At 36.7% G+C, this 26,994-nt stretch overlaps 1 protein-coding gene across 1 annotated transcript in view; it reads left to right on the top strand.

The window, feature by feature from the left end:
* Window positions 1-26,994, top strand: part of LOC128664440 (amiloride-sensitive sodium channel subunit gamma-like) — a 124,893-nt gene that overhangs the window by 5,315 nt on the left and 92,584 nt on the right. Inside the window, exons 3-6 of the mRNA XM_053719271.1 lie at window positions 5,619-5,782; window positions 13,901-14,005; window positions 24,565-24,685; window positions 24,776-24,848. Coding sequence (XP_053575246.1) covers window positions 5,619-5,782; window positions 13,901-14,005; window positions 24,565-24,685; window positions 24,776-24,848 — 463 coding nt within the window. The remainder of the gene's footprint in view (window positions 1-5,618; window positions 5,783-13,900; window positions 14,006-24,564; window positions 24,686-24,775; window positions 24,849-26,994) is intronic.

The following is a 26,994-nucleotide window of genomic DNA, read 5'->3' as shown; positions in this document are numbered from 1 at the left end:
CAGGAATACATAACCCTCCACATCAAATGTTGTGTGCCTCATAACATGTAACAAATGTAAAAATGGGGGGCACTGCATTGGGGAAACAGGTCAACAAATCAGGAAAAGAATGACTCTCGACCGTTTCACAATTACCCCCCAAAAAATAACTGACACACCAGAAAGTAGGGATAGGCGAATGTTTCTAAAAATTTGAAATTTAAATCGAATTTTGATGCATTCGTTCGTTTGAATCAAATTTCGAATGTTTATGTAACATTCTAACATTCTATTTTCGAATTTTCGTTTTCGAATTTTTCAATAAAAATTGAAAATATTTGTTTGAATAATAGAATGTTTAGCTATGTATTCATTCAATTTTGAAATGTAATATTCGAATTTGAATGTGACATTCGAATTTGAAATAGTATTTCTAGTCTACAACTGTGTTTAATAAATGTAATATTCGAATTTGAATGCTATATTCGAATTCCAATGTCACATTCGAATTTGAAATAGTATTTCTAGTATAATACTGTGTTTTAAATGTGATATTCGATTCGAATGTGATATTCGATTTGAATGTGACATTCGAAATAGTATTTCTAGTCTAATACTGTGTTTTATAAATGTAATATTCTAATTCGAATGTGACATTCGATTTCAATGTGACATTCGAAATAGTGTTTCTAGTCTTCAATTGTGTTTTATAAATGTAATATTCAAATTCGAATGTGATATTCAAATGTAACATTCGAATTCGAAGGTGACATTCAAATTCGAATGTGACATTCGAAAACTGTAAATAACATTCGAAAATCACATTTTTAAGAATATTCGTTCTTATCAACATTCTATTATATAAATCGAATTTCTACAATAACATTCGTTCTAACATTAGAATTTGGATATAAACACATTCGCCCATCCCTACCAGAAAGGCAACTGTTTCAACTGACCAAATCACTACTACCAGAAATTGAAAGTAACCGTACTGAATGAAAACTTTGGATCCCAAAGGGAAAGAAGGTTTTGGGAGTACAAATTTATAAGCCTGTGTGATTCTTTCAATTCAGGGTGGAACCTGACCCATGACCTTATGACATCTTATATTTCTTAAGGACATTGCAAATCTACTAATTTCTTGATATTAAAACATTTACTCTGAACCATTTCATTATAGAAATGGCTGGTATAATACCCCCTATATTATAGTAATCATGTTTAGTAATCACATCCTCACACATCCTTGTAATTCCCTAACATAACCAATGTTCATGCCTTACATACAGTATGTCATTTTTAAATTCATAAACCTTACTCCTGTATACTGTATATAAATTTGACTGAACTTCATTTGTACATAAGAATGCCTGATAAAGGGACCTCAGTGTCCTTAAAGCTTGTAACTGTATCCACTGTTTGCTATTTAAAGGGACATGAAACCCAAGATTTTTCTTTCACGATTTAGATACAAAATATAATTTTAAATTTAAATTATATAATTTGATTCCTTCTCGTTGTATCCTTTGTTGAAGAAACAGCAATTCACATGGGTGAGCCAATAACATAAGACATAATGTGCATCCACCAATCAGCAGCTCCTGAGCTTACCTAGGTAACCTAGATATTCTTTTCAGTAATGTATATCAAGAGAAGAAAACAAATTAGATAACAGAAGTAAATTAAAAAGTTGTTAAAAATTGCATGCTCTCTTTGAATCATGAAACGTGGTATCACCTGTGCATCACTTTTGTTTATTTCTTACAAAAGGATTTTTTAACTGGTTGAACACATTTGAAGTTATTAAGTTTAAAAAAATACTTTCAACTATCTATTAACATTGAAATGGTTACCCAAATCTACAGCAAAAACCAAAGCATCAACCTTTATGAAGTTAGGCAGGTTTTCTTGTCTCGTAGAGGACTGTTTTGTTTTTGGTAAAAAAAAAAAAAAAATGAGCAATGATTGCTGAGATTTAAAATTCTCAAAAGGTAAAGAAAAAAAGAAAAAGATATGCTTAGTAAGTAGCAGCAATTGGCAGCAATATTTGAAGAAACTGTTGTCCCAGAGATTAGTAACTTGTATAAAGATAGATTAGGCAACTGCCTCATGACGCCCCTGCAGGAAGGCGCAAATGTGAAGCGTTACATTAAAAAATATATATTTATATTTTTATTTTTAAATGCCCTTATGCCCATAGCTGCCTAAATTGAGCTTTTTCTAAAAACGATTTTTCTCTCCCCTTCCTGTATTGCTAATCAACCCCTTCCTTGCAGTTTCAATGGATGGGCCAATCACGTTCCAGTTTTTCTTACACAGCACCAGGAAGTAACTGGCAACAGAAAGAGAGTGAGAAAGAAGAATAGCAGTGACTTCCTGCATTGTTTTTTGTTTTTTTACTTTTGCTTCCCATCTTAAGTCTAATGGGAATATTAATCAAAGCCTCAACTATGCTGCAATACGCTCGCCTAACATCGCCTAACATTGAGGTCGCAGACCTGAATACGATCTCCATATTTATAAAAAAAAGCCATCAAAAAGACGCGCACCAAGTACGGGTCGATGAGCATCGGACTGTTGTTAACTAACAGTCATCAATCTCGCGTCTATTCGGCTTCTTACCAACTTTATTAATACCCTGTCACTAAATGCCGCCACTATACAAAAATGTTTAACCCCTATACCGTCACTCCCGGACCCCGCCGCCACCTAAATAAAGTTATTAACCCTTATCCCGCCGTTCCCGGACCCCGCCTCAACCTAAATAAAGTTATTAACCCCTATCCCGCCACTCCCCGCCACCGCCGCCACTAAATAAACTTATTAACCCCTAAACCTCTGGCCTCCCACATCACCACCACTAACTAAACCTATTAACCCCTAAACCGCCAGCCCCCCACATCGACATAAACTAAATTAAACTATTAACCCCTAAACCTAACAGCCCGCTAACTTTAAATTAAAATTACAATATCCCTATCTTAAAATAAATTTAAACTTACCTGTAGAATTAAAATAAACTATTTTAAAAACTATTAATTAGCATACAATAACTATTATACTACAATTAAATTAAAATACCAATTAAATTAACTAAATTAGATATTAAAAAACCCTAACCCTACTCAAATGATTTAAATCTACTGTTAAACATTATTAAAAATACTAAATTACCAAAAAAAAATAAACGCTAAGTTACAAAACATAAAAAACACTATATTACGAAAAATTAAAAAACCACATTATCAAAAGAAAAAAAGCCCCCCAAAATAACCCCCCCCCACAGCCAACAATAAACTACCAATGGCCCTTAAAAGGTCCTTTTGTGGAGCATAGTTAGGTATGGAGCTCTCATCCTATTGGCTGATTGGAACAGCCAATAGTATGAGAGCTGCTCAAATCCTATTGGCTGATTGGAACAGCCAATAGGATTTTAGCAGTTCTAATCCTATTGGCTGATTGAAATCTTTCAGACAATAGGAATGCAAGGGATGCCATCTTGGATGACGTCACTTGCACTCAAGTTCCAGTTTACAGCGGCGAGCATATTGAAGAGGAGCTACTCGCCGGATGTCTTCAGGATGGACCCGCTCCGCGACAGATGGATGAAGATAGAAGATGCTGTCTGGATGAAGACTTCACCGGCTGGATGGAGACAGAAGAGGCTGCCTGGATTAAGACTTCTTGCTGCCTGGATGATGAATTCTCCAGCTGGATGGATCCTTCAAGCGGGACTTCAAGAACTGTAAGTGGATCGTCGGGGGTTAGTGTTAAGTTTATTTAAGGGTTTTCTGGGTGGGTTTTATTTTTAGATTAGGGCCTGGGCAGGTAAAAGTGCTAAATGCCCTTTTAAGGGCAATGTCCATACAAATGCCCTTAAAAGGGTAATGGGGAGCTAAGGTTATTTTAGATAGGGTTTTTATTTGGGGGGGTTGGTTGGGTTGTGGGTTTTATTGTTTGGCGGTGTTTGTATTTATTTTTTACAGGTAAAAGAGCTGATTTCTTTGGGGCAATGCCCCACAAAAGGCCCTTTTAAGGGCCATTGGTAGTTTATTGTATGCTAGGTTTTTTTTATATTTTGGGGGGCTTTTTTATTTTTATAGGGCTATTAGATTAGGTGTAATTCTTTTTTTGTTTTTGATAATGTGTTTTTTTTTCTTCGCAATTTAGTGTTTTTTATTTTTTGTAACTTTGCGTTTATTTTTTTGGTAATTTAGTCATTTGTAATAATGTTTAATAGTAGATTTAAATCATTTTTGTAGGGTTAGGTTTTTTTAATATGTAATTTAGTTTATTTAATTGGTAGTTTAATTTAATTGTAATATAATAGTTAGGGTAGGTTAATTTATAGTTTAAAAATAGTTTATTATAATTCTACAGGTAAGTTTAAATTTATATTAAAATAGGGATGTTGTAATTGTAATTTAAAGCTAGCGGGTTGTTAGGTTTAGGGGTTAATTGCTTAATTTAGTTTATGGCGAAGTGGGGGGCTCACGGTTTAGGGTTTAGTTAGTGGTAGTGATGTCGGAGGCCAGGGGTTTAGGGGTTAATACGTTTATTTATTGTGGCAGGGTCCGGTAGCGGCGGGATAGGGGTTAATAACTTTATTTAGTGGCGGCGGGGTCCGGGAGTGGCGGAATAGGGGTTAATAACTTTATTTAGGTTGCGGCGGGGTCCCGGAGTGGCGGAATAGGGGTTAATAACATTATGTAGGTGGCAGCGATGTCAGGGTGGCAGATTAGGGGTGTTTAGACTCGGGTTTATGTTAGGGTGTTAGGTGTAAACGTTACTTGTTTTCAACCATATAAATCAATGGGATATCTGGCAGCATCGAACATAAGCTTTTGGTGCTTTTAGACTCCCATTGATTTCTATGGCATCCGTGGCCTCCAGGGTGGCAGATTGAAAACCAGGTATGCTAGGCCGGAATAGTGGTGTGCGTACCTGTTAGAAATTTGATAACTTTGAAAAAGTGTCAGATAGAGCCGAATGTGTATTCAGAACATCTATAATGATGTAAGCATCGATCTGCGTCGGATTGAGACCGGCGGATCGTATGTTTCATCACAAATTTCAACTTTCACCTGTCTCTAGGCTTTGATAACTAGGTCAGATCAAGCTCACAACAATTACGCTGCGGAATTCCAGCATATTTGCGGTTGACGGCTTGATAAATAGGCCCCCTAGAGCTTCATTTGCAGTGGAATTACTACAGTGGAACACAAGCCCTTCCCGCATAATGACTGGTCCTCCCCCAGTGAAGGCTTGTCATCGTCAATATGGGCAGGACGGGCTTTGAATACACCTAATAGAATGCCCCCCCCCCCAAAAAAAAAAAAGTAATTTTTGCCACTATTTTCCTTACATTTATTAATTTTACAGTAAACATATACATAAATATTTTTCAAAGAACAATGATCATAATAAAGCATGCATATAGATTAGCACTGCCAATGCATGGATCATTTTCTTGATTTTTCTGCAAACAGTTGTTGACTGGCCTCCAACAATGTGGTTGAGAAGCACTATACTATGTAACACCAATAAACCTTTTAGTTTCATATTTTTATTTGAATTTACTTTCTCCAATTATGGTTTCATATTACAAAATTACTACAGCACCTTCTTTTTCTCAGGTCTTACTTTGGAGCTTTTTATAGAGCAAGAGGAGTATATAAGGAGTCTGAGTACTGCAGCTGGTCTGAGAGTTCTGCTCCATGGACAAGGAGAGATGCCATTCCCAGAGGACGAGGGAGTAAATGTACCCCCTGGACAGGAGTCTGACATTGGTGTAGTAAAGGTACAAGAAAGTAAAAATAATATTTTATTTAATAAAGCTCTGGCTCAATGTAAATGTGATATTTAGCCATCTAATTTTAATTGCAAAATAAATCTAAAATATTTTCCAAATATTATCCATTTTCATATACATGTAAAACCACAAATATGAAGCACATGACTTGTATTTTACATACAAAATGGTGTGTTCTGGACACAATGGAAAACACCCAGTAATGATTTATAAATGTATAACTTTTATCTGTATGGGAAAAATGCAATAATCTGATCCATGCTCCTAAAAATGTATTACACCTTATAGCTGTTCCAGAACAATAAATGATTCTAATTACTTTATTTAGAGAAGAATTACCCATTTCTAATCTCTGGCTTTAAAGGGGAAGTAAACGTAGAAAACAATTGTACATGCTTCTGCACTTTGAATTATGTAACATAGGGTTAGTCATACCTGTAAAAAAAGAAAGTAAATTAAACATTTAAGCCCTCAAATATATACTAATCTTACCTGCATCGCTGTCCTTTTCGGCACTGCATTTTTTCTTTAAAAAAAACACTTGAACTAAATATAGCATGGTCCCAAGCTGGGCAAAGCAGCCAAAATGTTTACCCAGTGCGGGAGCATGCTACATTTAGTTGACCCACACAGGGATAGACTGCAAGTGGTGTGCAATTTAGTAATTTTGTTTTAGTGATTACACAGCCAGAAGTAAAGATTTTGCACACATGGGTTATCACGCATATTAGAAGTTGAAAGTAAAAATTTTCAGTGCGATTGAAACTTGCGTTAACTAAAGGTCTTTGGATATTGTGACCGCACTAACTTATTCTCTCCATATGATTATTATTATTATATGATTACTATTAAAGGGATAGAGGGCCCTGCCAATAGTTTCACTGTTGTAAATCATCTCTCATGAAAGGGATCTACAAAGCAGCTAGGCTCGTAGGTTTACATGCTAAGGGGGTTCAAGGGTATAGCTAAAGGAGGAGAGGGACTAAGATAAGAAAATGTTAGTGTATATTATATGCATCCCTAAAATGTAGAATCTTTAAGGAGCAGTTGAAGGTTTGAAAACTAGGGGAGAGTTGTGTAGAGCAGATAGTATACAAAATAGGGGTCAGTCTGGAGAAGTTTCATAGACGGGAATGCAAGAAGGTAACAGAGGAGGAGGAGAGGAGGTCAGGAGCAGAGCGAAGGATACGGGAAGGCGAATATCTGGAGACTAGGTCAGAGATATAGGGTGAAGCAGTGTTATTGAGTGCTTTAAAAGTTAGAGTCAGGATTTTAAATTGTATTCTGGAGGTTAGAGGAAGCCAGTGAAGATGAGTAGAGAATGGGTAATAATGTTATAACAGTTAGAGAAAGTTGGGGGATAGGGAGTTTGGAAGAAGGGGGGAAATAAGGAGCTCAGTTTTTGAGAGATTAAGCTTAAGGTAGTGAGAGGATATCCAGGATAAAATAGTAGAAAGACAGTTAGTGACACAAGTTAGTAAGGAATGGGATGGGCCTGGTGCAGAGATGTAGATTTGGGTATCATCAGCATACAAATGGTATTCAAACCCATGGGACGGTATTAAGGAACCTAAGGATGACGTATAAATTGAGAATGTATGTATTGGGTACTTATAAAGCGCTGCTCATTTTATCGCCTTCGGAAGGATGAAAGGCTGAGTGGACCTTGCCGGGGATCGAACCTGCAACCCTTGGGTTGCTACAGAGCTCAGCCACAGTGGCTTAGCAAGAAGAGAAGGGGACCAAGGACAGAGCCTTGTGGTACCATAATGGAAAGTGGTAAAGGGTCAGAGGATGTGCCAGAGAAGATAACACTAAATGTCCGGTTAGAAAGGTAAGATGAGAGCCACGAGATAGCTGTGTCACAGATGTCAGGTTTGGAGCAAGAGAGTGTGGTCAACCATGTCAAAGACTGCAGACTGATCAAGAAGGATTAACAAAGTAAAGTAGCCTTTAGATTTTGCTGTAATTAGGTCATTATTATCCTTACTGATTGCAGTTTCTGTGGAGTGTTGTGGGCAAAATCCAGATTGCAATGGATCAATGAGGGAGTTTAATGTGAGGAAATGTGATAAATGTTTATATACGAGTCTTTCCAGAAGTTTTGAAGCAAGGGGAAGTAGGGATATAGGGCAATAGTTGTATGGGGATGATAAATCAAGAGAAGATATTTTGAGAATAGGTGCAATTAGTGCATGTTTAAGGGATGAGGGAAACATAGCAGTGCTGAGGGAGAGATTAAAATTATGTGTGAGTATAGGAGTAAGAGTAGGAGAGAGAGGAATAAGAGTAGGAGAGAGGGAGGGCAGTAATTGTTAGAGGATGTGGGAGCAAAAAATATGAGTCTGTGGCTTTGCAGGTTTTGGATATCGGTTAGAATTCTAGTTTGTTCCAAAAATTTCTTATTTTTGGGCATTGCCAAAACATATGGATCAAGTCCGCTGCAGGGTATGAACACTTAGGACATTTGTTAAATTCCTGATTGCAGGCTCTGAGACCTCTCTCCGGGGTGAAATATGCTCTGTTTAGAAGTTTCAAGTAGCAGAGATTGTAGCCTGTGCTACTTTATTTATTGATAGTTGGAGATTTTTTAGTTCAATACTATTCTGGGCAATTAAAAGACTCCAGACTGAAGCCATCTTTTCCAAAATAGGAACACCTTTACTGGTGCCAAGTAGATGATAGCACGGGGCAAAAGACATAAAGCCATTCTTAGTTAAAATTAGCCAGTTTTCCAGTTTACCTAACGCCCAGCACCAGCCTGCTTCTTTAATTAATTCAAGGACAAAATGCCTTATTTGCAAGTACACAAAGAAGTCTTTATTGAGAAGATTAAATTAAATTTTCAGTTCCTCAAAGGTCCTAACACATTTTCTGTCTTTATCTATTAAGTAGATTATCCTATTTAAACCGTTGTTGTGCCATCTACTGAAGACCGCCGAGTTTAAGCCTGCTTGAAATGTCAGATTTCCTATTAAAGGAAGATAATTCGAGGCTGCGCTATTTATTGAAAGGGACTTAGTTAATTTCCACCACGCCTTAAGAGGGTTAAATAGAGTTTTAAGTCCCTTAATATCTGCTGGAAATTCCTTTGGTGAAGAGGGGATCAGAGCTATTGGGAGATGTGGTTCACATATATTTAATTCAAGCTAATTATTTGAGACATAGTTCTTAGAAAAGATCCAATCAGTCACTATGCAAGCTAAGAAGCTAAGATTATAGGATCTCATATTTGGTAGTGCTAAACCTCCAAGTTCCCTTGGCAAAGCAAGTTTGGTAAGAGAGATCCTAGATCTTTTCCCCTGCCAAATGAATTGTCTGAGTGAGCTGTTAATAGAACGAACATCTTTTTCTAGTAGGATTAATGGGACATTCTGAAGAACATAAAGCAACTTTGGAAGAAGAACCATTTTAAATAATACTGACCGACCAGAAATTGATAGTGGTAGATTTAGAGCATGCAATTTTAAGCAACGTTCTAATTTAGTCCTATTATCAAATTTTCTTCATTCTCTTTATATCTTTATTTGAACAGCAAGAATGTAAGTTTAGATTCCGGGCCATTTTTGGTGAACAACCTGGGTTGTTCTTGCTGATTGGTGGATAAATTCACCCACCAATAAATTAGTGCTGTCCATGGTTCTGAACCAAAAATTGACTGGCTTAGATGCCTTCTTTTTTCAAATAAAGAAAGCAAGAGAACGAAGAAAAAATTATAACAGGAGTAAATTAGAAAGTTGCTTAAAATTGCATGCTCTATCTGAATCAGAGAAGAAAAAAATCTGGGTTCAGTGTTCCTTTAAATATAATTATTGACCCTTATAAATATTTTGTATTAATATTTTTATTAATAAATTGTATCAGATTGATAGTGTATATATGAAGGTAACAGTTTATTTTAATGTATTTAATGCGTTTGGTGAAACTTTTATTTTACCCCTCTTTATGCAAGGCCTTAGTCACACTAATCAGACGCGCGTTAAATTCTATTGCACTCAAGCAAATGCGTTTACTTTCAACTTGTTTTATGTGCGAAAATTAATGTGTGCACGATATTGCAACATTGCGTAAGCAATACATTTTAATGCCCCACTTCAGGTGCACTGTGATTACACAGCGAGCCGTTGTACGATTTTAAAAACAAACTACATTTCTGAAGAGAACAGTGATGCAGGTAAAGTAACTATACTTTTGTGGGCTTAAATGTTTAATTTACTTTCTTTTTTTTAGGCAAAACTACTTGAGGTGAAGTGTTAGATTTTTGGGGTAACCCTTAGTTAGCTATAGGAGATACTTGGGTTCTAGGGTGGTCAGGCAGCTTTGTAGTTAATAGCAGTGGGGGTTCACTGTTTTAGGGGTTGATAGCAGTGGAAGTCAGGCCATTTAGGGATTAACATGGAAGATGTGATATTATATTATGTTGTGTTGAGAGTTCTGTAGTTCATGAGTTATTAGTAGCTGGAAGTGAAATGGTTTAGGGCTTAATAGCAGGGTGAGGTTTAATGTTTTGAGGGTTAATAGTAGTGGTGGGTTTGGTTGCATAGGGGTAACATAGTAGTGGGTTCAGCATAATAAAAAATCTAATATCAGTAGCATCTTGCACCATAGAGGTTTAAAAGAGGTTAGAAGTCTGATGCAGCTGAGGTTTATTAGATAAGGGTATCTGGTGGGATTATAGGATCCCTTTAACATAAGAAAAACAAAGATTCCATCTACATTATAGGTACCAGTTTGAACTATAATTTGCATGTAAGCTGATCCTTGTCTTACAACTGTTGATAGACTTTACAGATGGTCAAGATAAAGGGGGTTGCAAGAGGTAACAGCAGGTTATAGGATATTGTGCTTGGTATTTTAATGGCATTGAAAAATGCTTTGTGATTTTCCCATTGGATGTAATGTAATGCTCAATTCTTGTAATGCTCAATATGCTGGTGCAATGCTGAATACGGAGAGTGTATTGCTCTCAGCATTCAGCTATGTCTGTCGGATCTGATCCGCAGTGTCGGATCAGGTCCGACAGACATATGATAAATAGGCCCCATGGTCATTATATACAGAGCTGATTTCTAATTATATTAAATGATATTGTAAAGACTGATAGAAAAAATGTGTAAATGGGTTAATTTTTTTTTTTTAAACTTTTTATTTATCATCTCAGACTAAGCTAATTGACATACAATCATAAATGTCCTTTACAGGCCATAATATCCATTGTAGGTAAACATTATATGTTCGTTCCTGCTGTTACAGTCAATAAGAACAACTTCTGAGATTCCTTTTTTAACTTAATAAACAAACAATTAAAACTTTGCAACAAATTGAATAATCAACAAAATGACATAATACAGTAATATTCGATCGTGCAACCATGACTCCCTTGATCATTTTTAGATTCAGCTCCCCCAATTACTATCTTCTTCGAGATCTCTAAGACCACAATTGTGGGCCAGCTACCTCTTTTCTAGATATTATTAATCAAAATGTAATAACCATTCTCCTCTCAGCCTGGCATTGAGTAAGAACTCTGTGTTCCTTATAAGGTATAACAACTGTGTTTGTACCTGCTGAGGTGCAGCAATCTAATATGTGAGTCCCTAAGGTCTTGTGACAGTGTACTTTTGCGTAGTGTTGTTATACTAGTTTGTATTAGCCCTGAATCCACTGGCATTCCCAGAGATGAAGCCCATTTTTCAGCTATATTTGTTAGAACTAAAGTATTGGTAGGCTCCAATAACAGCCTATATATTGGAGAGATATAGTATACTCCTTCTGTGAACAATGAAACTAATTGTACTATCGGACGTGTCTTTTGGAGAATATCCCCCGTCTGTAAGAGGTTAGCAACATAGTGTCTCACTTGTAAATATGCAAAGTGGTGCGTATGCGGCAAAGAATACTGGGCTTGTATCATTCTAAAACTTTTGATTGTATTGGCTGCATCATCTAGGATATGTTGGATGCTTTGCAGCCCCTGTTGCTGCCATACTCAGAAAGGTTTGGTAGTGAGACCTGCTATAAAATTGGGGTTCCCTTGAAGTGGTAAATATTTAGTGCAAGTCTGTCGGATCATTAGCCACTTACATACCTCTTAAGGGTTCTGTTAGTAGAAGCAGATCCCCCAAATGACGTTCGAGTTGCTGCGAATTTAGATGAGGGAGGACAGATAACGAACAAGGCTCTTCTTATAGAATTTTAAAGGTTAAGTGGTCTTTATAACTTAACCAGTCTATTACAAATTTGGAAAGGGCTGCCCAATTATAAAGCATAAGATTTGGGAAGGCCCAATCCTTGATGCAGTACTGAGCTTGATAATTTCTGGAAACCTATTCGATGCTTTTTACCTGCCCATATAAAATCAAGGATTTTAGAGTTTAGTGTTTTTAGATCTTTTCTCCTTAACATAACCGGTAACATTTGAAATATATATAGCAATTTCGGGAAGATGATCATTTTTATCAGATTTATGTAACCCGATATTGAAAGGGGCAAAACATTCCAGCTTTCAATTTGGTTAGTGACTTTTTTGATGATAGGGGTGTAGTTAATAGTATACTAGTGGCTTGGGTTTGATGATAATTTGATTCACAAATATATAAATTTGCAGGTAATGGCCCTAAAGTCGAATACAAATGTATCCTGAGGGTTATTTCGAGTTAGCCAAATCAATTCAGATTTATCCTGGTTTACAAGGTAACCAGAAATAGCACTAAACTTCTGAATAAGTGTCATTAATTTCGGGAGATTGGACCTCCGATCTGGGATGAATAGGATCATATCATCAGCATATAAAGATAGGTGCAAGGTCAAGGTGCCTATTTTTAGGCCCTCGGTTTTCTCTCGAGTGGCTTGGGCAAAGGGCTCTTTTGCCAGGTCAAATAGAAGCGGAGAGAGAGGACACCCCTGTCTCGTACCCCTATGTAATCAGAAGGCTGGAGCAATTCTACCATTTATTATGACGGCTGCCACCGGGTCTTGGTATGTATTTTGAATAACTTGGAGAATATTACCTGTGAAACCAAATTTCTCTAGCGTCAAGAATAAATATTCCCATATTACTTTATCAAAAGCCTTTTCGGCATCAAGTGCTAGCATACATGCTTTAGAGCAATGCAACAAGTTAGGGTTGTTTCTATTTTTCCATAAATATGACAGAATTAATTGGACCTTTCTAATATTTTTAACTGAGGATCTGCCTTGTATAAATCCTGTTTGGTCCTTGTGTATTAAGGACGGTAATACTGAACCTAATCTAGTTGCTAGTATCTTAGTTAATAACTTGTAGTCCGTATTTAGCAGGTACATTGGATGATACGATAACGGCTTTAATGGATCCTTCCCAGGTTTTAGTATTGTGCTAATATGAGCCTCAGTGAATCTTCGGTTGGGCTTAGTATGTCCGATGAGCATATTATTATACATGTTTGTTAACGTTCCTGAGATTTTGGTTCTCAACAATTTATAAAACTCTGCCAGCATACCATCAGGGCCTGGAGTTTTGCCTAAGGGGAGATTTTGTATAACCCTACTTACTTCAGCTATCGTGATAAGGGTGTTTATTGTGTGTAATTGGTCTTCTATGAGTTTTGGCAGACGCAGGTTAATCCAGAATGCGACTATTTTGTCTCTATGTGTTTCCTGCAGACTTAAAAGATTGGTGTAGTACTCAGTAAAAACCTTTTGTATTTCCTCAGCACGTGTATGTGTTTTAACCAAACCTTGTATGACCTGTAAATGGGTTAATTCTTGCAGAATTTATTTTTATATATTAGATTTTATATATATATATATATATATATATATATATATATATATATATATATTTTTTAACTTTACTTTAGAGTTTTATAAAGTGTGTTTTGCAGTTCAGCCAATATACTTTAGCATCTTTAGTAGTTACTGATTGATAATGTATTTTCAATGTGAACTGGAAAATATTTCATGAAATATTGACTGCCTAGTATTCTGTTATTGACAGTTGGTATTTTATAGTGTTATCACTAACTAAAGCATCAAAGACTCATTTTTTTCTCAAATGAAACAAAATTCTATATTATAGTACACTTTAGTCTGCATGAGTTTACAAATATTTTTTTTTCCTCACAGGTTCATGTCAAACGGTTGGAGGAGCCCTATAGTAGCAATTGTAGCAGTGGAGAGAACATTAGGAATTATTACACAGATGTATATGGGACAGATTACAGTCGAGAGGTACTAAAAATAATTTCTGCATTGTGATTGATTAAAATGTGTTTAGGTCCTGATATTCAAAGGGTTCTCCAGCTTGGAGAGAAATTCACAATACACTTATTTTAACTAACAGAAATGTAATTTATACTAAAATATAGACAAAAGCAAGTTAAATTGTAGTGAAAACATTTCAGTTTAATTTGTAATTGATGCAAACTGAGCCTTTATATCAGCCCCAGGTGTTATCCAGTTACCCTCTCTCTCTGTGAAAATGTGGATCTCTGAGAGTTTTGTTACTTTCTATTGAAGGCATCTTTCGTCTCTCTGGGACTTCCTGGTTCCTCCTCTTTTCATAGAAAATTCAGTAAGTTCAACCACTGTGAAATCTGCTGTATAATCTCTCTCCAAACAAGAAAATGTTTGATTATCTGGCCCATACAAAGTAATGACGCTCTCTGGGAAACTGACATTTTTCTGTTTCAATTCAAATAGAAGAAATGCAAAGTGAAATGTAATTTGTAAACAGTGCACATAAATATACAAAGTATGAGTCTAATTTGTTAAAGTTACACAGAAACTGTGAAAGGATAATGAGAATTTGTAAAAATCACAATCCTAAATACACTGTAGTATCCAAAATGCAATACAAAATAGAAAGTGCAAAGTTAAAATTTAATAAAAGTTAGTATAAAGTGATATAAAATGCATAGCACAAACTGTAAATGCAGCAGAACTATCATGTTATGCAATTCTATATTGCACTGGGCATGTCTCTACTTCATATACAGAAATGCAGGGAACAGTCCTTGGAGAACTATAGCAAAATCTGTCTTTAGAAAATTTCACTAGGTATCTCACAGTGCTGGAGGATCATTTTAGAATATCTCATCTGATCAGGGACGTTTTGGCAGTTGATTTTATCCAATCCATAAGCAGACAAATTTCCTTAAGCAGGATTTCAAAAGGCTGTTTGACACTTTTCTGATCCATTAGAATATCTAGCTTAATCCATGGGAATCTATTGTGTAAAATCCACAAAGATTCCAACTATACTTTGCACTGAGAGAATTTGGCATTTTTCACAATTGCAAAATGTGCCAATTATACAAATTTATGTTGTTAAGTGAAAAAAAAAAATAATAAATCATATTAGTAGATGTGCATTCATTTTGTTACAAATGTAAATTTGTTAATGAAACAGATATTTGTGTAATTTTAACAACACAAATATCCGAATGAATTTACAATGAAATTTAAAGAAACTAAGAAATACTTTAAACTACCTTAGTGGGTTAAAATACTCACTTGTAACACACTGGGGAGCTGCGTTAATCCCGATCCCAGGGCGTTAATCGGAGGCTTAGTGCGGCGGATCCTGTGCTAAAAGTGAAGGTCTTTTAGTGCAGGCCCTGGGATCCACCGCATTAAGCTTCATATTAGTGGGCACTGGGGCTCTGTGAAGGATTGCGAAAAGCAGAGCTCTCCAGGGCTCTAAAGGTAAGTATTTAACGCTACAGGGGAACTTTTTCACCTTTAGCAAAGGAATATTTACATTAATTTAATGAAATGAATATAAATGTTCCATGAGTATTTAGTTTTAAACTTAACAAATACCGAATAGCACAGGCAACAAATATTCAATTGAACTGAATCTTTAACCCATACACACCCCTTAATATTAGGCAGTAACCATCAGTTTATTTATGTTTAGGCATACAGAAATCCCTGCAAAAACTACTATGGTAGGCATGAGAGCTATCTGTTTGTATAGGTTTTCATTTGTTTACCCCAAGTATTTTCTGGTTGTAATACATTTGTAATTTGGATGACTTAACCAACTCAAATAGTGCTTCGTCTAATGGATTATAATCCAAAAAACACCACAGTTGCAAAAGTCTAATGGATTGGAATAGCTCTCAGACATGGCATCCACATTTTTTGGGGGTGGGGGGACAAAAAATAACAATGTCATAATAATAACAATATTAATGTCAATACAGTACTGTACATGTTTCATATGTTTGATAACACTTTATTGTATATCTAGTGAGTTAAAGTGAAGGTAAACATTCAAGAATGAGTGCCCGGTTTTTAAAAATATTACTAAAAACAGAGGCACTTTCATTCATGAGAGTTTACATTTCACCCCTTTTGTTAAAATACTTACCTTTTCTTCTTGAAGCCGGAGAAGCGATTCCCCCTCCTGCCGCTTGTCTCTTCTTACGTCAGCAATGACGAATATGGCATCTTCCAATTACGGCTTTCCCCCAGGGGAATCATTGCCTGAGGCAACGCCGTGATTGGAGGAAGCCGGATTCGTCATTGCTGACGTAAGAAGAGACGAGCTGCAGGCGGGGGAATTGCTGCTCCAGCTTGCAAGAAGGAAAGTATTTTAACAAAAACAATGAAATGTAAACTTTAATGAATGAAAGTGCCCCTGTTTTTAGTAATATTTTTTAAAACCGGACACTGATTCGTGAAAGTTTACCTTCACTTTAACTAGTTGCTATTTTCATTGTAGACCCTGTTCCATACTAACGCCTAGATTACGAGTTTGGCGTTAGCCTTAAAAAGCAGCGTTGAGAGGTCCCAACAGTGCTTTTTAACGCCCGCTGGTATTACGAGTCTGGCAGGTACAGGTGTACCGCTCACTTTTCTTCCTCGACTCGAGGCTACCGCAAATCCCCTTACGTCAATTGCGTATCCTATCTTTTTAATGGGATTTGCCTAATGCTGGTATTACGAGTCTTGGAAGAAGTGAGCGGTAGACCCTCTCCTGTCCAGACTCCTACCGCATTTAAAAGTCAGTAGTTAAGAGTTTTATGGGCTAACGCCGGAACATACAGCTCTTAACTAAAGTACACTAACACCCATAAACTACCTATTAACCCCTAAACCGAGGCCCCCCCCACATCGCAAACACTAAAATAATTTTTTTAACCCCTAATCTGCCGACCGGACATCATCGCCACTTTAATAAATGTATTAACCCCTAAACCGCTGCACTCCCGCCTTGCAAACACTAGTTAAATTTTATTAACCCCTAATCTGCCCCCCCAACGTTGCCGACACCTACCTACAATTATTAACCCCTAATCTTCCGACTCCAACGTCGCCGCTACTATAATAAAGTTATTAACCCCTAAACCTAAGTCTAACCCTAACCCTAAACCCCCCTAACTTAAATATAATTTAAATTAAACAAAATTAATTTAACATAATTAAATAAATGAATCCTATTTAAAACTAAATACTTACCGATAAAATAAACCCTAAGCTAGCTACAATATAACTAATAGTTACATTGTAGCTAGTTTAGGATTTATTTTTATTTTACAGGAAACTTTGTATTTATTTTAACTAGGTACAATAGATATTAAATAGTTATTAACTATTTAATAACTACCTAGATAAAATAAGTACAAAATTACCTGTAAAATAAATCCTAATCTAAGTTACAATTACACCTAAGACTACACTATCATTAAACTAATTACCTAAACTACCTACAATTAATTACAATTAAATAAAATAAACTAAATTACGAAAAAAAACTAAATTACAGAAAAAAAAAAGAATTACAAGAATTTTAAACTAATTACACCTAATCTAATCCCCCTAATAAAATAAAAAAGCCCCCCAAAATAATAAAATTTCCCTACCCTATACTAAATTACAAATAGCCCTTAAAAGGGCCTTTTGCGGGGCATTGCCCCAAAGTAATCAGCTCTTTTACCTGTAAAAAAAGAATACAATACCCCCCCAACATTACAACCCACTACACACACAACCCTACTCTAAAACCCACCCAATCCCCCCTTAAAAAAAACCTAACACTAACCCCCTGAAGATTACCCTACCTTGAGCTGTCTTCACCCAGCCGGGCACAAGTGGTCCTCCAGAGGGTCCTAAGTCTTCATCCGATCAGGGCAGAAGAGGTCCTCCAGAATGCAGAAGGCTTCATCCAGACAGCATCTTCTATCTTCATCCTTCCGGAGCGGAGCAGGTCCATCTTCAATCCAGCCGAAGTGGAGCCATTTTCTTCAAACAAAGTCCTAACGAAGAATGAAGGTTCCTTTAAATGACATCATCCAAGATGGTGTCCCTTGAATTCCGATTGGCTGATAGAATCCTATCAGCCAATCGGAATTAAGGTAGGGAAAATCCTATTGGCTGATGTAATCAGCCAATCGGATTGAAGTTCAATCCGATTGGCTGATCCAATCAGCCAATAGGATTGACCTCACATTCTATTGGCTGATTGGAACAGCCAATAGAATGCGAGCTCAATCCGATTGGCTGATTACATCAGCCAATAGGATTTTTCCTACCTTAATTTTGATTGGCTGATAGGATTCAAGGGACGCCATCTTGAATGACGTCATTTAAAGGAACCTTCATTCTTCGATAGGACTGCGTTTGAAGAGGATGGCTCCGCGTCAGCTGGAATGAAGATGGACCCTCTTCACTCCGGAAGGATGAAGAAAGAAGATACCGCCTAGATGAAGCCTTCTGCCCCGATCGGATGAAGACTTTGGACCCTCTGGAGGACCACTTGTGCCCGGCTGGGTGAAGATGGCTCAAGGTAGGGTGATCTTCAGGGGGTTAGTGTTTGTTTTTTTTAAGGGGGATTGGGTGAGTTTTAGAGTACGGGTGTGTGGGTGAAGGGTTGTAATGTTGGGGGGGTATTGTATTTTTTTTTACAGGTAAAAGAGCTGATTACTTTGGGGCAATGCCGCGCAAAAGGCCCTTTTAAGGGCTATTTGTAATTTAGTGTAGGGTAGGGAAATTTTATTATTTTGGGGGGCTTTTTTATTTTATTAGGGGGATTAGATTGGGTGTAATTAGTTTAAAATTCTTGTAATTCTTTTTTTTCTGTAATTTAGTGTTTTTTTCCCATAATTTAGTTTATTTCATTTAATTGTAATTAATTGTAGGTAATTGGTTTAATGATAGTGTAGTGTTAGGTGTAATTGTAACTTAGGTTAGGATTTATTTTACAGGTAATTTTGTACTTATTTTAGCTAGGTAGTTATTAAATAGTTAGTTAATAACTATTTAATAACTATTGTACCTAGTTAAAATAAATACAAAGTTGCCTGTAAAATAAAAATAAACCCTAAGCTAGCTACAATGTAACTATTAGTTATATCGTAGCTATCTTAGGGTTTATTTTATCGGTAAGTATTTAGTTTTAAATATGATTAACTTATTTAATTATGTTAAATTAATTTTGTTTAATTTAATTATATTTAAGTTAGGGGGAGTAGGGTTAGACTAAGGTTTAGGGGTTAATAACTTTATTATAGTGGCGGCGACGTTGGCGACAGATTAGGGGTTAATAAATTTAATATAGTTGCGGCATTGGGGGGGCAGATTAGGGGTTAATAACTATAATGTAGGTGTTGGTGATATTGGGGGCAGCAGATTAGGGGTTTATAAGTATAATGTAGGTGGCGGCGGGGTCCGGAGTGGCAGATTAGGGGTTAATAATATAATGCAGGGGTCAGCGATGACGGGGATGGCAGATTAGGGGTTAATAAGTGTAAGATTAGGGGTGTTTAGACTCGGGGTTCATGTTAGGGTGTTAGGTGTAGACATATTTTTTATTTCCCCATAAGAAACAATGGGGCTGCGTTAGGAGCTGAACGCTGCTTTTTTGCAGGTGTTAGGGTTTTTTTCAGCCCGCTCAGCCCCATTGTTTCCTATGGGGAAATCATGCACAAGCACGTTTAGCCAGCTCACTGCTACCGCAAGCAACGCTGGTATCGAGGTGAGATGTGGAGCTAAATTTTGCTCAACGCTCACTTTTCTGAGGCTAACGCCGGCTTGCAGAAAACTAGTAATACCAGCGTTATCTTAAGTGAGCGGTAAGAAAAAAAGGCTCGTTAGCACCGCACAGCCTTACCAACAAAACTTGTGATCTAGCCGTTAGATATTTGTGTTTATTTTTTATAGAAAGGATGAAACATTACACCACTATGTTTTTAATGTCTCTTAACTTATTGTCTAGTTGATTAATTATTTATCATTTTTAATTTGTAATGTGTTTGCACTTGAGAGTGCCAAGTGTACCTATTAATGCTAAAAAGATAGAGTAACAAAATGCTGTGAAATTAGTATTGAAAACTTATACGAAAACAAAGCAATGTGTATACATAAGGCAATACTTTGTAGAACATGTTCAGTCAAGTCTCATCTCAAAAAATATATTCAACTAGGAGTGAAGTAGCCATTTTCCCTGCACAGTGTTTTGATAAACATACTGTATATGTGCATTGCTCAAAATAAGAGTTTGTTTCTCATAGTACTAATGAATACGGTATTAAAACTTTTTGCACTATCTACTGTAGCTTCTAAAGGCTACAGCACAGAGCATGAGATAAACACTAATTAGCTTTTGTCAGCTATCCGGGAAACAAGTGAAGTGCATGTTTTGTTTTGTTTTTTAACCCCTTCGCTACTGGGACTTTTAGAGAAGAATTTGCACCAAAAAAACTATTTTGTTTAACATTTCTGCTAAATCGTTAACTTTTTCACAAACTTTGAGTTTCTGACTGAAATAATATACAAACCGTTTGTGCAATCATGGCAAAAATGATTGTAAAAGCTTCTCTGGGATCCCCTTTGTTTTAGAAATAGCAGACATGCATGGCTTTGCCTTTGCTTTTTGGTAACTAGAATGTTGCTAATTGCAGCTGCGCACCATACTTCTGTTATTCTTGGCAGTGAAGGGGTTAATCAGGTAGCTTGTAAGATTTATTGTAGCTTTAGTGTAGAGATTACCCTTTAGTGTAGAGATTACCTCCCCACCTGACATTTAAGGGCTAGATTACAAGTAACACGCTAACTGTTTGTCTTTTTGCTCATGGAGCCTATCTATCAAGCTTGATGCCCCGTGTTTCTGGCGAGCCTGCAGGCTCACCAGAAACAGCAGTTATGAAGCAGCGGTCACAAAGAAATCAACCCGATCGAGTACGATCAGGTTAATTGACACCCCCCTGCTGGCAGCCCATTGGCTGCGAGTCTGCAGGGGGTGGCATTGCACCAGGAGCTCTTGTGAGCTGCTGGTGCAATGCTGAATACGGCGAGCGTATTGCTCGCCGTATTCAGCGAGGTCTGGCGGACCTGATCCGCACTGTCGGATCAAGTCTGCCAGACTTTCTTAAATAGGGGCCCATGATGGAAAGAGTGTTAATTTTACAGCTTGAAAGTAAACACGATCGTGAAAGCACAATTGCATTTTATGCTTGTCGGGTTTATCTATTTATGTGTTTTAATGTATATTTACTGTACATATCTAGCATTCCCATGTTTTTCACATACAGTAAAATGTGATTTTTATCATAACTATATATATTACTACACATATCTGTATATACTTTTTTATCTACTCCTATAGATATCTATTTTACATGAACGTTATAAGAAATATATATTTAATAATAACATTTAAAAAAAATGTATATGTGAAGAACATAGGAATGTTAAATATGCGTAACACAATTTGTGTTTTTCACATCAGGTCTAATGTGATGCCGGGTTAGCACACATGAAGAATTACTAATCTTAAAGAGAGTTCTTGAAATATTAAATATGCATTTACATTCCTATGTTCTTCACATATTTTTTTTTTAATTATTATGATGAAATATATATTTCTATATATCTGATAATGTTTATGCAAATTAGATATCTATACCTATACATTTATTGGAATAGATACATAGCTATAGGTATATACAGATATAGGGGCCAATTTATTATTGCCCAAATGGGGCCATATACCCCTTTTTCCGTGTGAGCCTTCAGGCTCGCCAGAAACAAGGGTTAAAAGGCCACTAAACCCAAAATCTTTCTTTCATGATTCAGATAGAGAATAGAAATTTAAACAACATTACAATTTACTTCCATAATTTATTTTGCTTCATTTTTTAAATATCCTTATTTGAATAAAAAGCAATGTACATGGTGAGCCAATCACATGATGCTTCTATGTGCAGCAACCAATCATCAGCTAGTGAGCATATCTAGATATGCTTTTCATCAAAGAATATCAAGAGAATCAAACAAATTAGATAATATAAGTAAATTAGAAATATGTTTAACATTGCATTCTCTTTCTAAATCATAAAAGAAAAAATGTGGGTGGCATGTCCCTTTAAGAAGCAGCGGTCTTAAGACCGCTGCTCCTTAACTCGTATGCCTCTTCTGAGGCAGTGGACATCAATCTGCCTGATCTCATACGATTGGGTTGATTGACACCCCCTGCTAGCGGAATTGCACAAGCAGTTCACCAGAAGAGAGAGGTAATGGTAGAGGAGTATAATGTCGATCTGTAAAGGGAGGTGGCAGATGAATCCACACAACCAAATTTACAGAGAGCCATAGAATAGATTTCCCATGGGTGAAACATGGCATCATCAGGCAATACTCCCTTCACATCCTTCAGACAAACACTGTACTTTGAGAGGAACTGGGCTTCAAAATGCTTAGAAGCGCCTTTCAAGCACGACTTGCTTCACCATCCTCCAATGAAGGTAAAGTTTGTAAAACTGAAGTATGAGTGAGGTGGGATGTGTATTTATAGGCATTTTGAGGTTTGGGAAACTTTGCCCCCTCCAGGTAGGAATGTATATCCCATACGTCACTAGCTCATGGACTATTGCCACTTACAAGAAATAAATATATTTACAATCAAAATAAAAAATTTGAAGAACATTAAAATGTAAAATATTTATATCTCCTTTTGGACTAGTTGTTCGATAATTGTTATCCAAAAGTCCATTTTTCTCTCCTAATAGCTTACTATACGTTTTTCATCCCAACCCAGTTGTACAATGAAAAGAAGTACAGAGAAGAGTCCTACACTATTCCCCAGCAACTGTCACATCAAATATGCTCAAAGTCTTTCGCAAAAAAGATTAACAAACATTTACAGGGCTGGGTATCTCAGACAATACAGTTATCCAGACATCACTGGTATTCCATAATAATATAAGAGAAAATACTTCAGTATTTCATGTATTACGGCATCACATGAAGTTGTTCTTATTGGGAGTATGTACATGTAGCATATAAAGTTCTGAGATTTGGACACAACAAACATTCAAAATACAGTACTGGAATATAGGAAACATCAACTCCTTATATTAACTACCATATCCTAAATGTATTAACATTTTACCATTTAAAATGATAGCATATTTTTGCAGCAGCTGTTTTCTCCTCAAGACCATTGTGACCATCAATCATTTTACTATTCTACATTTATCTGCAAACCTGTACATTTATATGAAAGGTGTTTACTTTTTATTATTATTATTATAATTCCAAAACATATCCATCCCTGTGTGACTGCCATGAGTATATGATGAACTTTGTACTTATTTTTATCATTATCAATATTATGATTTATTTACAAATTCCACAGTGTTGGGTATATGAGTAGGGGGGGGGGATAGTGAAAAAAAAATACAGATACATAAAACAGACTCCACAAAACAAATGAGTAATAGAAAATAAATAATGTAATAGTTTTGTTATTTTCCTTCTAAAACATATAAGGTATAATAGAGTCTCACACAAAATCTTAACATGTTGAGCTTTTATCCTTCTAAACTTGTGGGGATAAGGACCACCAGATTGGAAGTATTTGTATATTTTTTTCTCTTGTGAACCCACCATTAGGAATGGATTTTCATAAGCAATGGAGACAAATGCCTTTGGGTACAATCTCTTTGAGCACTTCATTGCTTTCCAGCTAAGAAAACTGTAAACAAATGTTTTATATTCCTTATGCAGCATCACAAGTGGCGATTGCAGACGGACAGTTTCTCTACTTCTGAATCTGTCTGCCGCCAATCATGATCAATTTTGCCCTTCAAACTATTTACTGGAACTGGCCAGACAGACATACAGACATGCTTAAAGACTAACCATGAAAGACAAACAATCCAGTTTTGGAAGTACAGTACTTTACTTCCAGTGTACACCAAAGAGTCACTGCCTTATCTTCTTCAAGCCAAAAAAAATATTATTTGACTTAACTTTCCCAGAAGGTGGATTCTTCGGGAATGTAGAAATTTGAATGAAAAAAAATGTAAATGGAGAAAAAAATACACGTAAATCCCTAGATAAGATCATTTCTATATAGAGCTCATGTGTGACAGTTTCACCTGTGTAAAAGCTAGATCTATGATGGCAAAATAATGTGTCCTTAGTAAGGAGGTACAATACTTTCCAAGCTTCCCTTGCATGCTGGAAGTGCTAAAATGGAAATTTCTCATTATATTATGTTTTTATGCGATTTAATTAAAAGTGTGTGTGTGTGTATATGTTTGTATGTATGGGTGTATATGTATATGTGTGTGTGTAAACATATTGGGGCTGATTTATCATTAGAATGCACCTGCTTCTCTGTATATCTGCCTACAAATTTATTTTTTAGTACAAAAAAATATGCAAAAAATTTGCAACTTATACATTTTTATTGTGATATTTAAATTTACTTGTGTACTCTGCGTGTATATATTTTCTTAATATTATCATTTTCCAACTCAAATTTGCATTCATTTTAGGCTTGTAAGAAAAGCTGTGCTCAGGCTAAGATGGTCAAAAACTGTGGCTGCAGAATATGGGAGTTCCCTGCTCCCCCTGAGTCTAATGTGCCTCTGTGCAATATTAGTGAACCATCTGTTAGTAAGTATCAGTCCTTATTATTTGGATTTTTTTACCTGCAGTGCAGCATAGTATTAAGGAAGTTACAACGGTTGTATTATATGTTGACAGATCACTGTGTGGAACTTTATGAATACAAATTGTCCCACGATCAACTAAAATGTCATTGTCCTCTTCAGTGTGAGTAAGTATCAGTTTAACATTCTTCAGTCTATGGCCATCTTTTTAAGCTTAGAAAGAGAATACTGAAGACTAAGGGCCTGATATTCAAAACCTCGCCGGCATGGAGAGAAATCACACAAAATCTTTAGGATTTTTTAGACCTTAGGGCCGATTTATTAATGTCTGTCCAACATGATACGCTGTAGCGTATCATGTTCGACAGACATTGATTAATCCTGACAGCATACGCTGTCAGCATTTAACATTGCACAAGCAGTTCTTATGAACTGCTTGTGCAAAGCCGCCCCCTGTAGATTTGTCGCTTGCAGGGGCTATCAATCAACCCGATCGTATAGGATCAGCCAGATTGATGTCCGTAGCCTCAGAGGCAGCGTACCAGTTAAGGAGGAGCGGTCTTAAGACCGCTGCTTCATAACTGGTCTTTCCGGCGTGCCTGAAGGCTTGTGCGGAAACAGGGGTAACAGGGGCCATTCGGAGCTTGATAAATCAGCCCACTTGTATTTTAATGTAGGAGTCTCTGTTTCACATAAAGACACTACATAGCAACATAAACATTTCTCAAGATAAAATTTGTGTTTCAAATTTTTTTTTAGGGCCTCCCCTTACCGTAGACATCTTAGATCACCTCAACTAAGTGGCAAGATTTTGAATATCAGGCTCTCAGAGAAGGGAAATATAATTGTGTAGTGTGCTTCTAAATGTATAATATGCATTTATTGAAAGGAGGTTCTTCAATAAATCTAATCAGAGGAAAGCCTCATTAGTCGTAACTGACATCACAGCCAGATTTAGGCCCTGCGGAAAATAGAAAATGTGCCAATTTTTTACTTATGTGCACAGCAATGGGTAGTTACAATTTTTGTACCCAATGCACAATGGCACCCTGTCTGACCAAAAAGGCTTCCCTCCCCCTCACAATTAATATTATTTTACAGGGAGTGCAGAATTATTAGGCAAGTTGTATTTTTGAGGATTAATTTTATTATTGTACAACAACCATGTTCTCAATGAACCCAAAAAACTCATTAATATCAAAGCTGAATAGTTTTGGAAGTAGTTTTTAGTTTGTTTTTAGTTATAGCTATTTTAGGGGGATATCTGTGTGTGAAGGTGACTATTACTGTGCATAATTATTAGGCAACTTAACAAAAAACAAATATATACCCATTTCAATTATTTATTTTTACCAGTGAAACCAATATAACATCTCAACATTCACAAATATACATTTCTGACATTAAAAAACAAAACAAAAACAAATCAGTGGCCAATATAGCCACCTTTCTTTGCAAGGACACTCAAAAGCCTCCATCCATGGATTCTGTCAGTGTTTTGATCTGTTTACCATCAACATTGTGTGCAGCAGCAACCACAGCCTCCCAGACACTGTTCAGAGAGGTGTACTGTTTTCCCTCCTTGTAAATCTCACATTTGATGATGGACCACAGGTTCTCAATGGGGTTCAGATCAGGTGAACAAGGAGGCCATGTCATTAGATTTTCTTCTTTTATACCCTTTCTTGCCAGCCACGCTGTGGAGTACTTGGACGCGTGTGATGGAGCATTGTCCTGCATGAAAATCATGTTTTTCTTGAAGGATGCAGACTTCTTCCTGTACCACTGCTTGAAGAAGGTGTCTTCCAGAAACTGGCAGTAGGACTGGGAGTTGAGCTTGACTCCATCCTCAACCCGAAAAGGCCCCACAAGTTCATCTTTGATGATACCAGCCCAAACCAGTACTCCACCTCCACCTTGCTGGCGTCTGAGTCGGACTGGAGCTCTCTGCCCTTTACCAATCCAGCCACGGGCCCATCCATCTGGCCCATCAAGACTCACTCTCATTTCATCAGTCCATAAAACTTTAGAAAAATCAGTCTTGAGATATTTCTTGGCCCAGTCTTGACGTTTCAGCTTGTGTGTCTTGTTCAGTGGTGGTCGTCTTTCAGCCTTTCTTACCTTGGCCATGTCTCTGAGTATTGCACACCTTGAGCTTTTGGGCACTCCAGTGATGTTGCAGCTCTGAAATATGGCCAAACTGGTGGCAAGTGGCATCTTGGCAGCTGCACGCTTGACTTTTCTCAGTTCATGGGCAGTTATTTTGCGCCTTGGTTTTTCCACACGCTTCTTGCGACCCTGTTGACTATTTTG

Source organism: Bombina bombina, chromosome 6, assembly GCF_027579735.1.
Source record: "Bombina bombina isolate aBomBom1 chromosome 6, aBomBom1.pri, whole genome shotgun sequence".
Lineage (NCBI taxonomy): Eukaryota > Metazoa > Chordata > Amphibia > Anura > Bombinatoridae > Bombina > Bombina bombina.
Note: the sequence above shows the minus strand (reverse complement) of the source record. Positions and strands in the feature narration are given on the sequence as shown.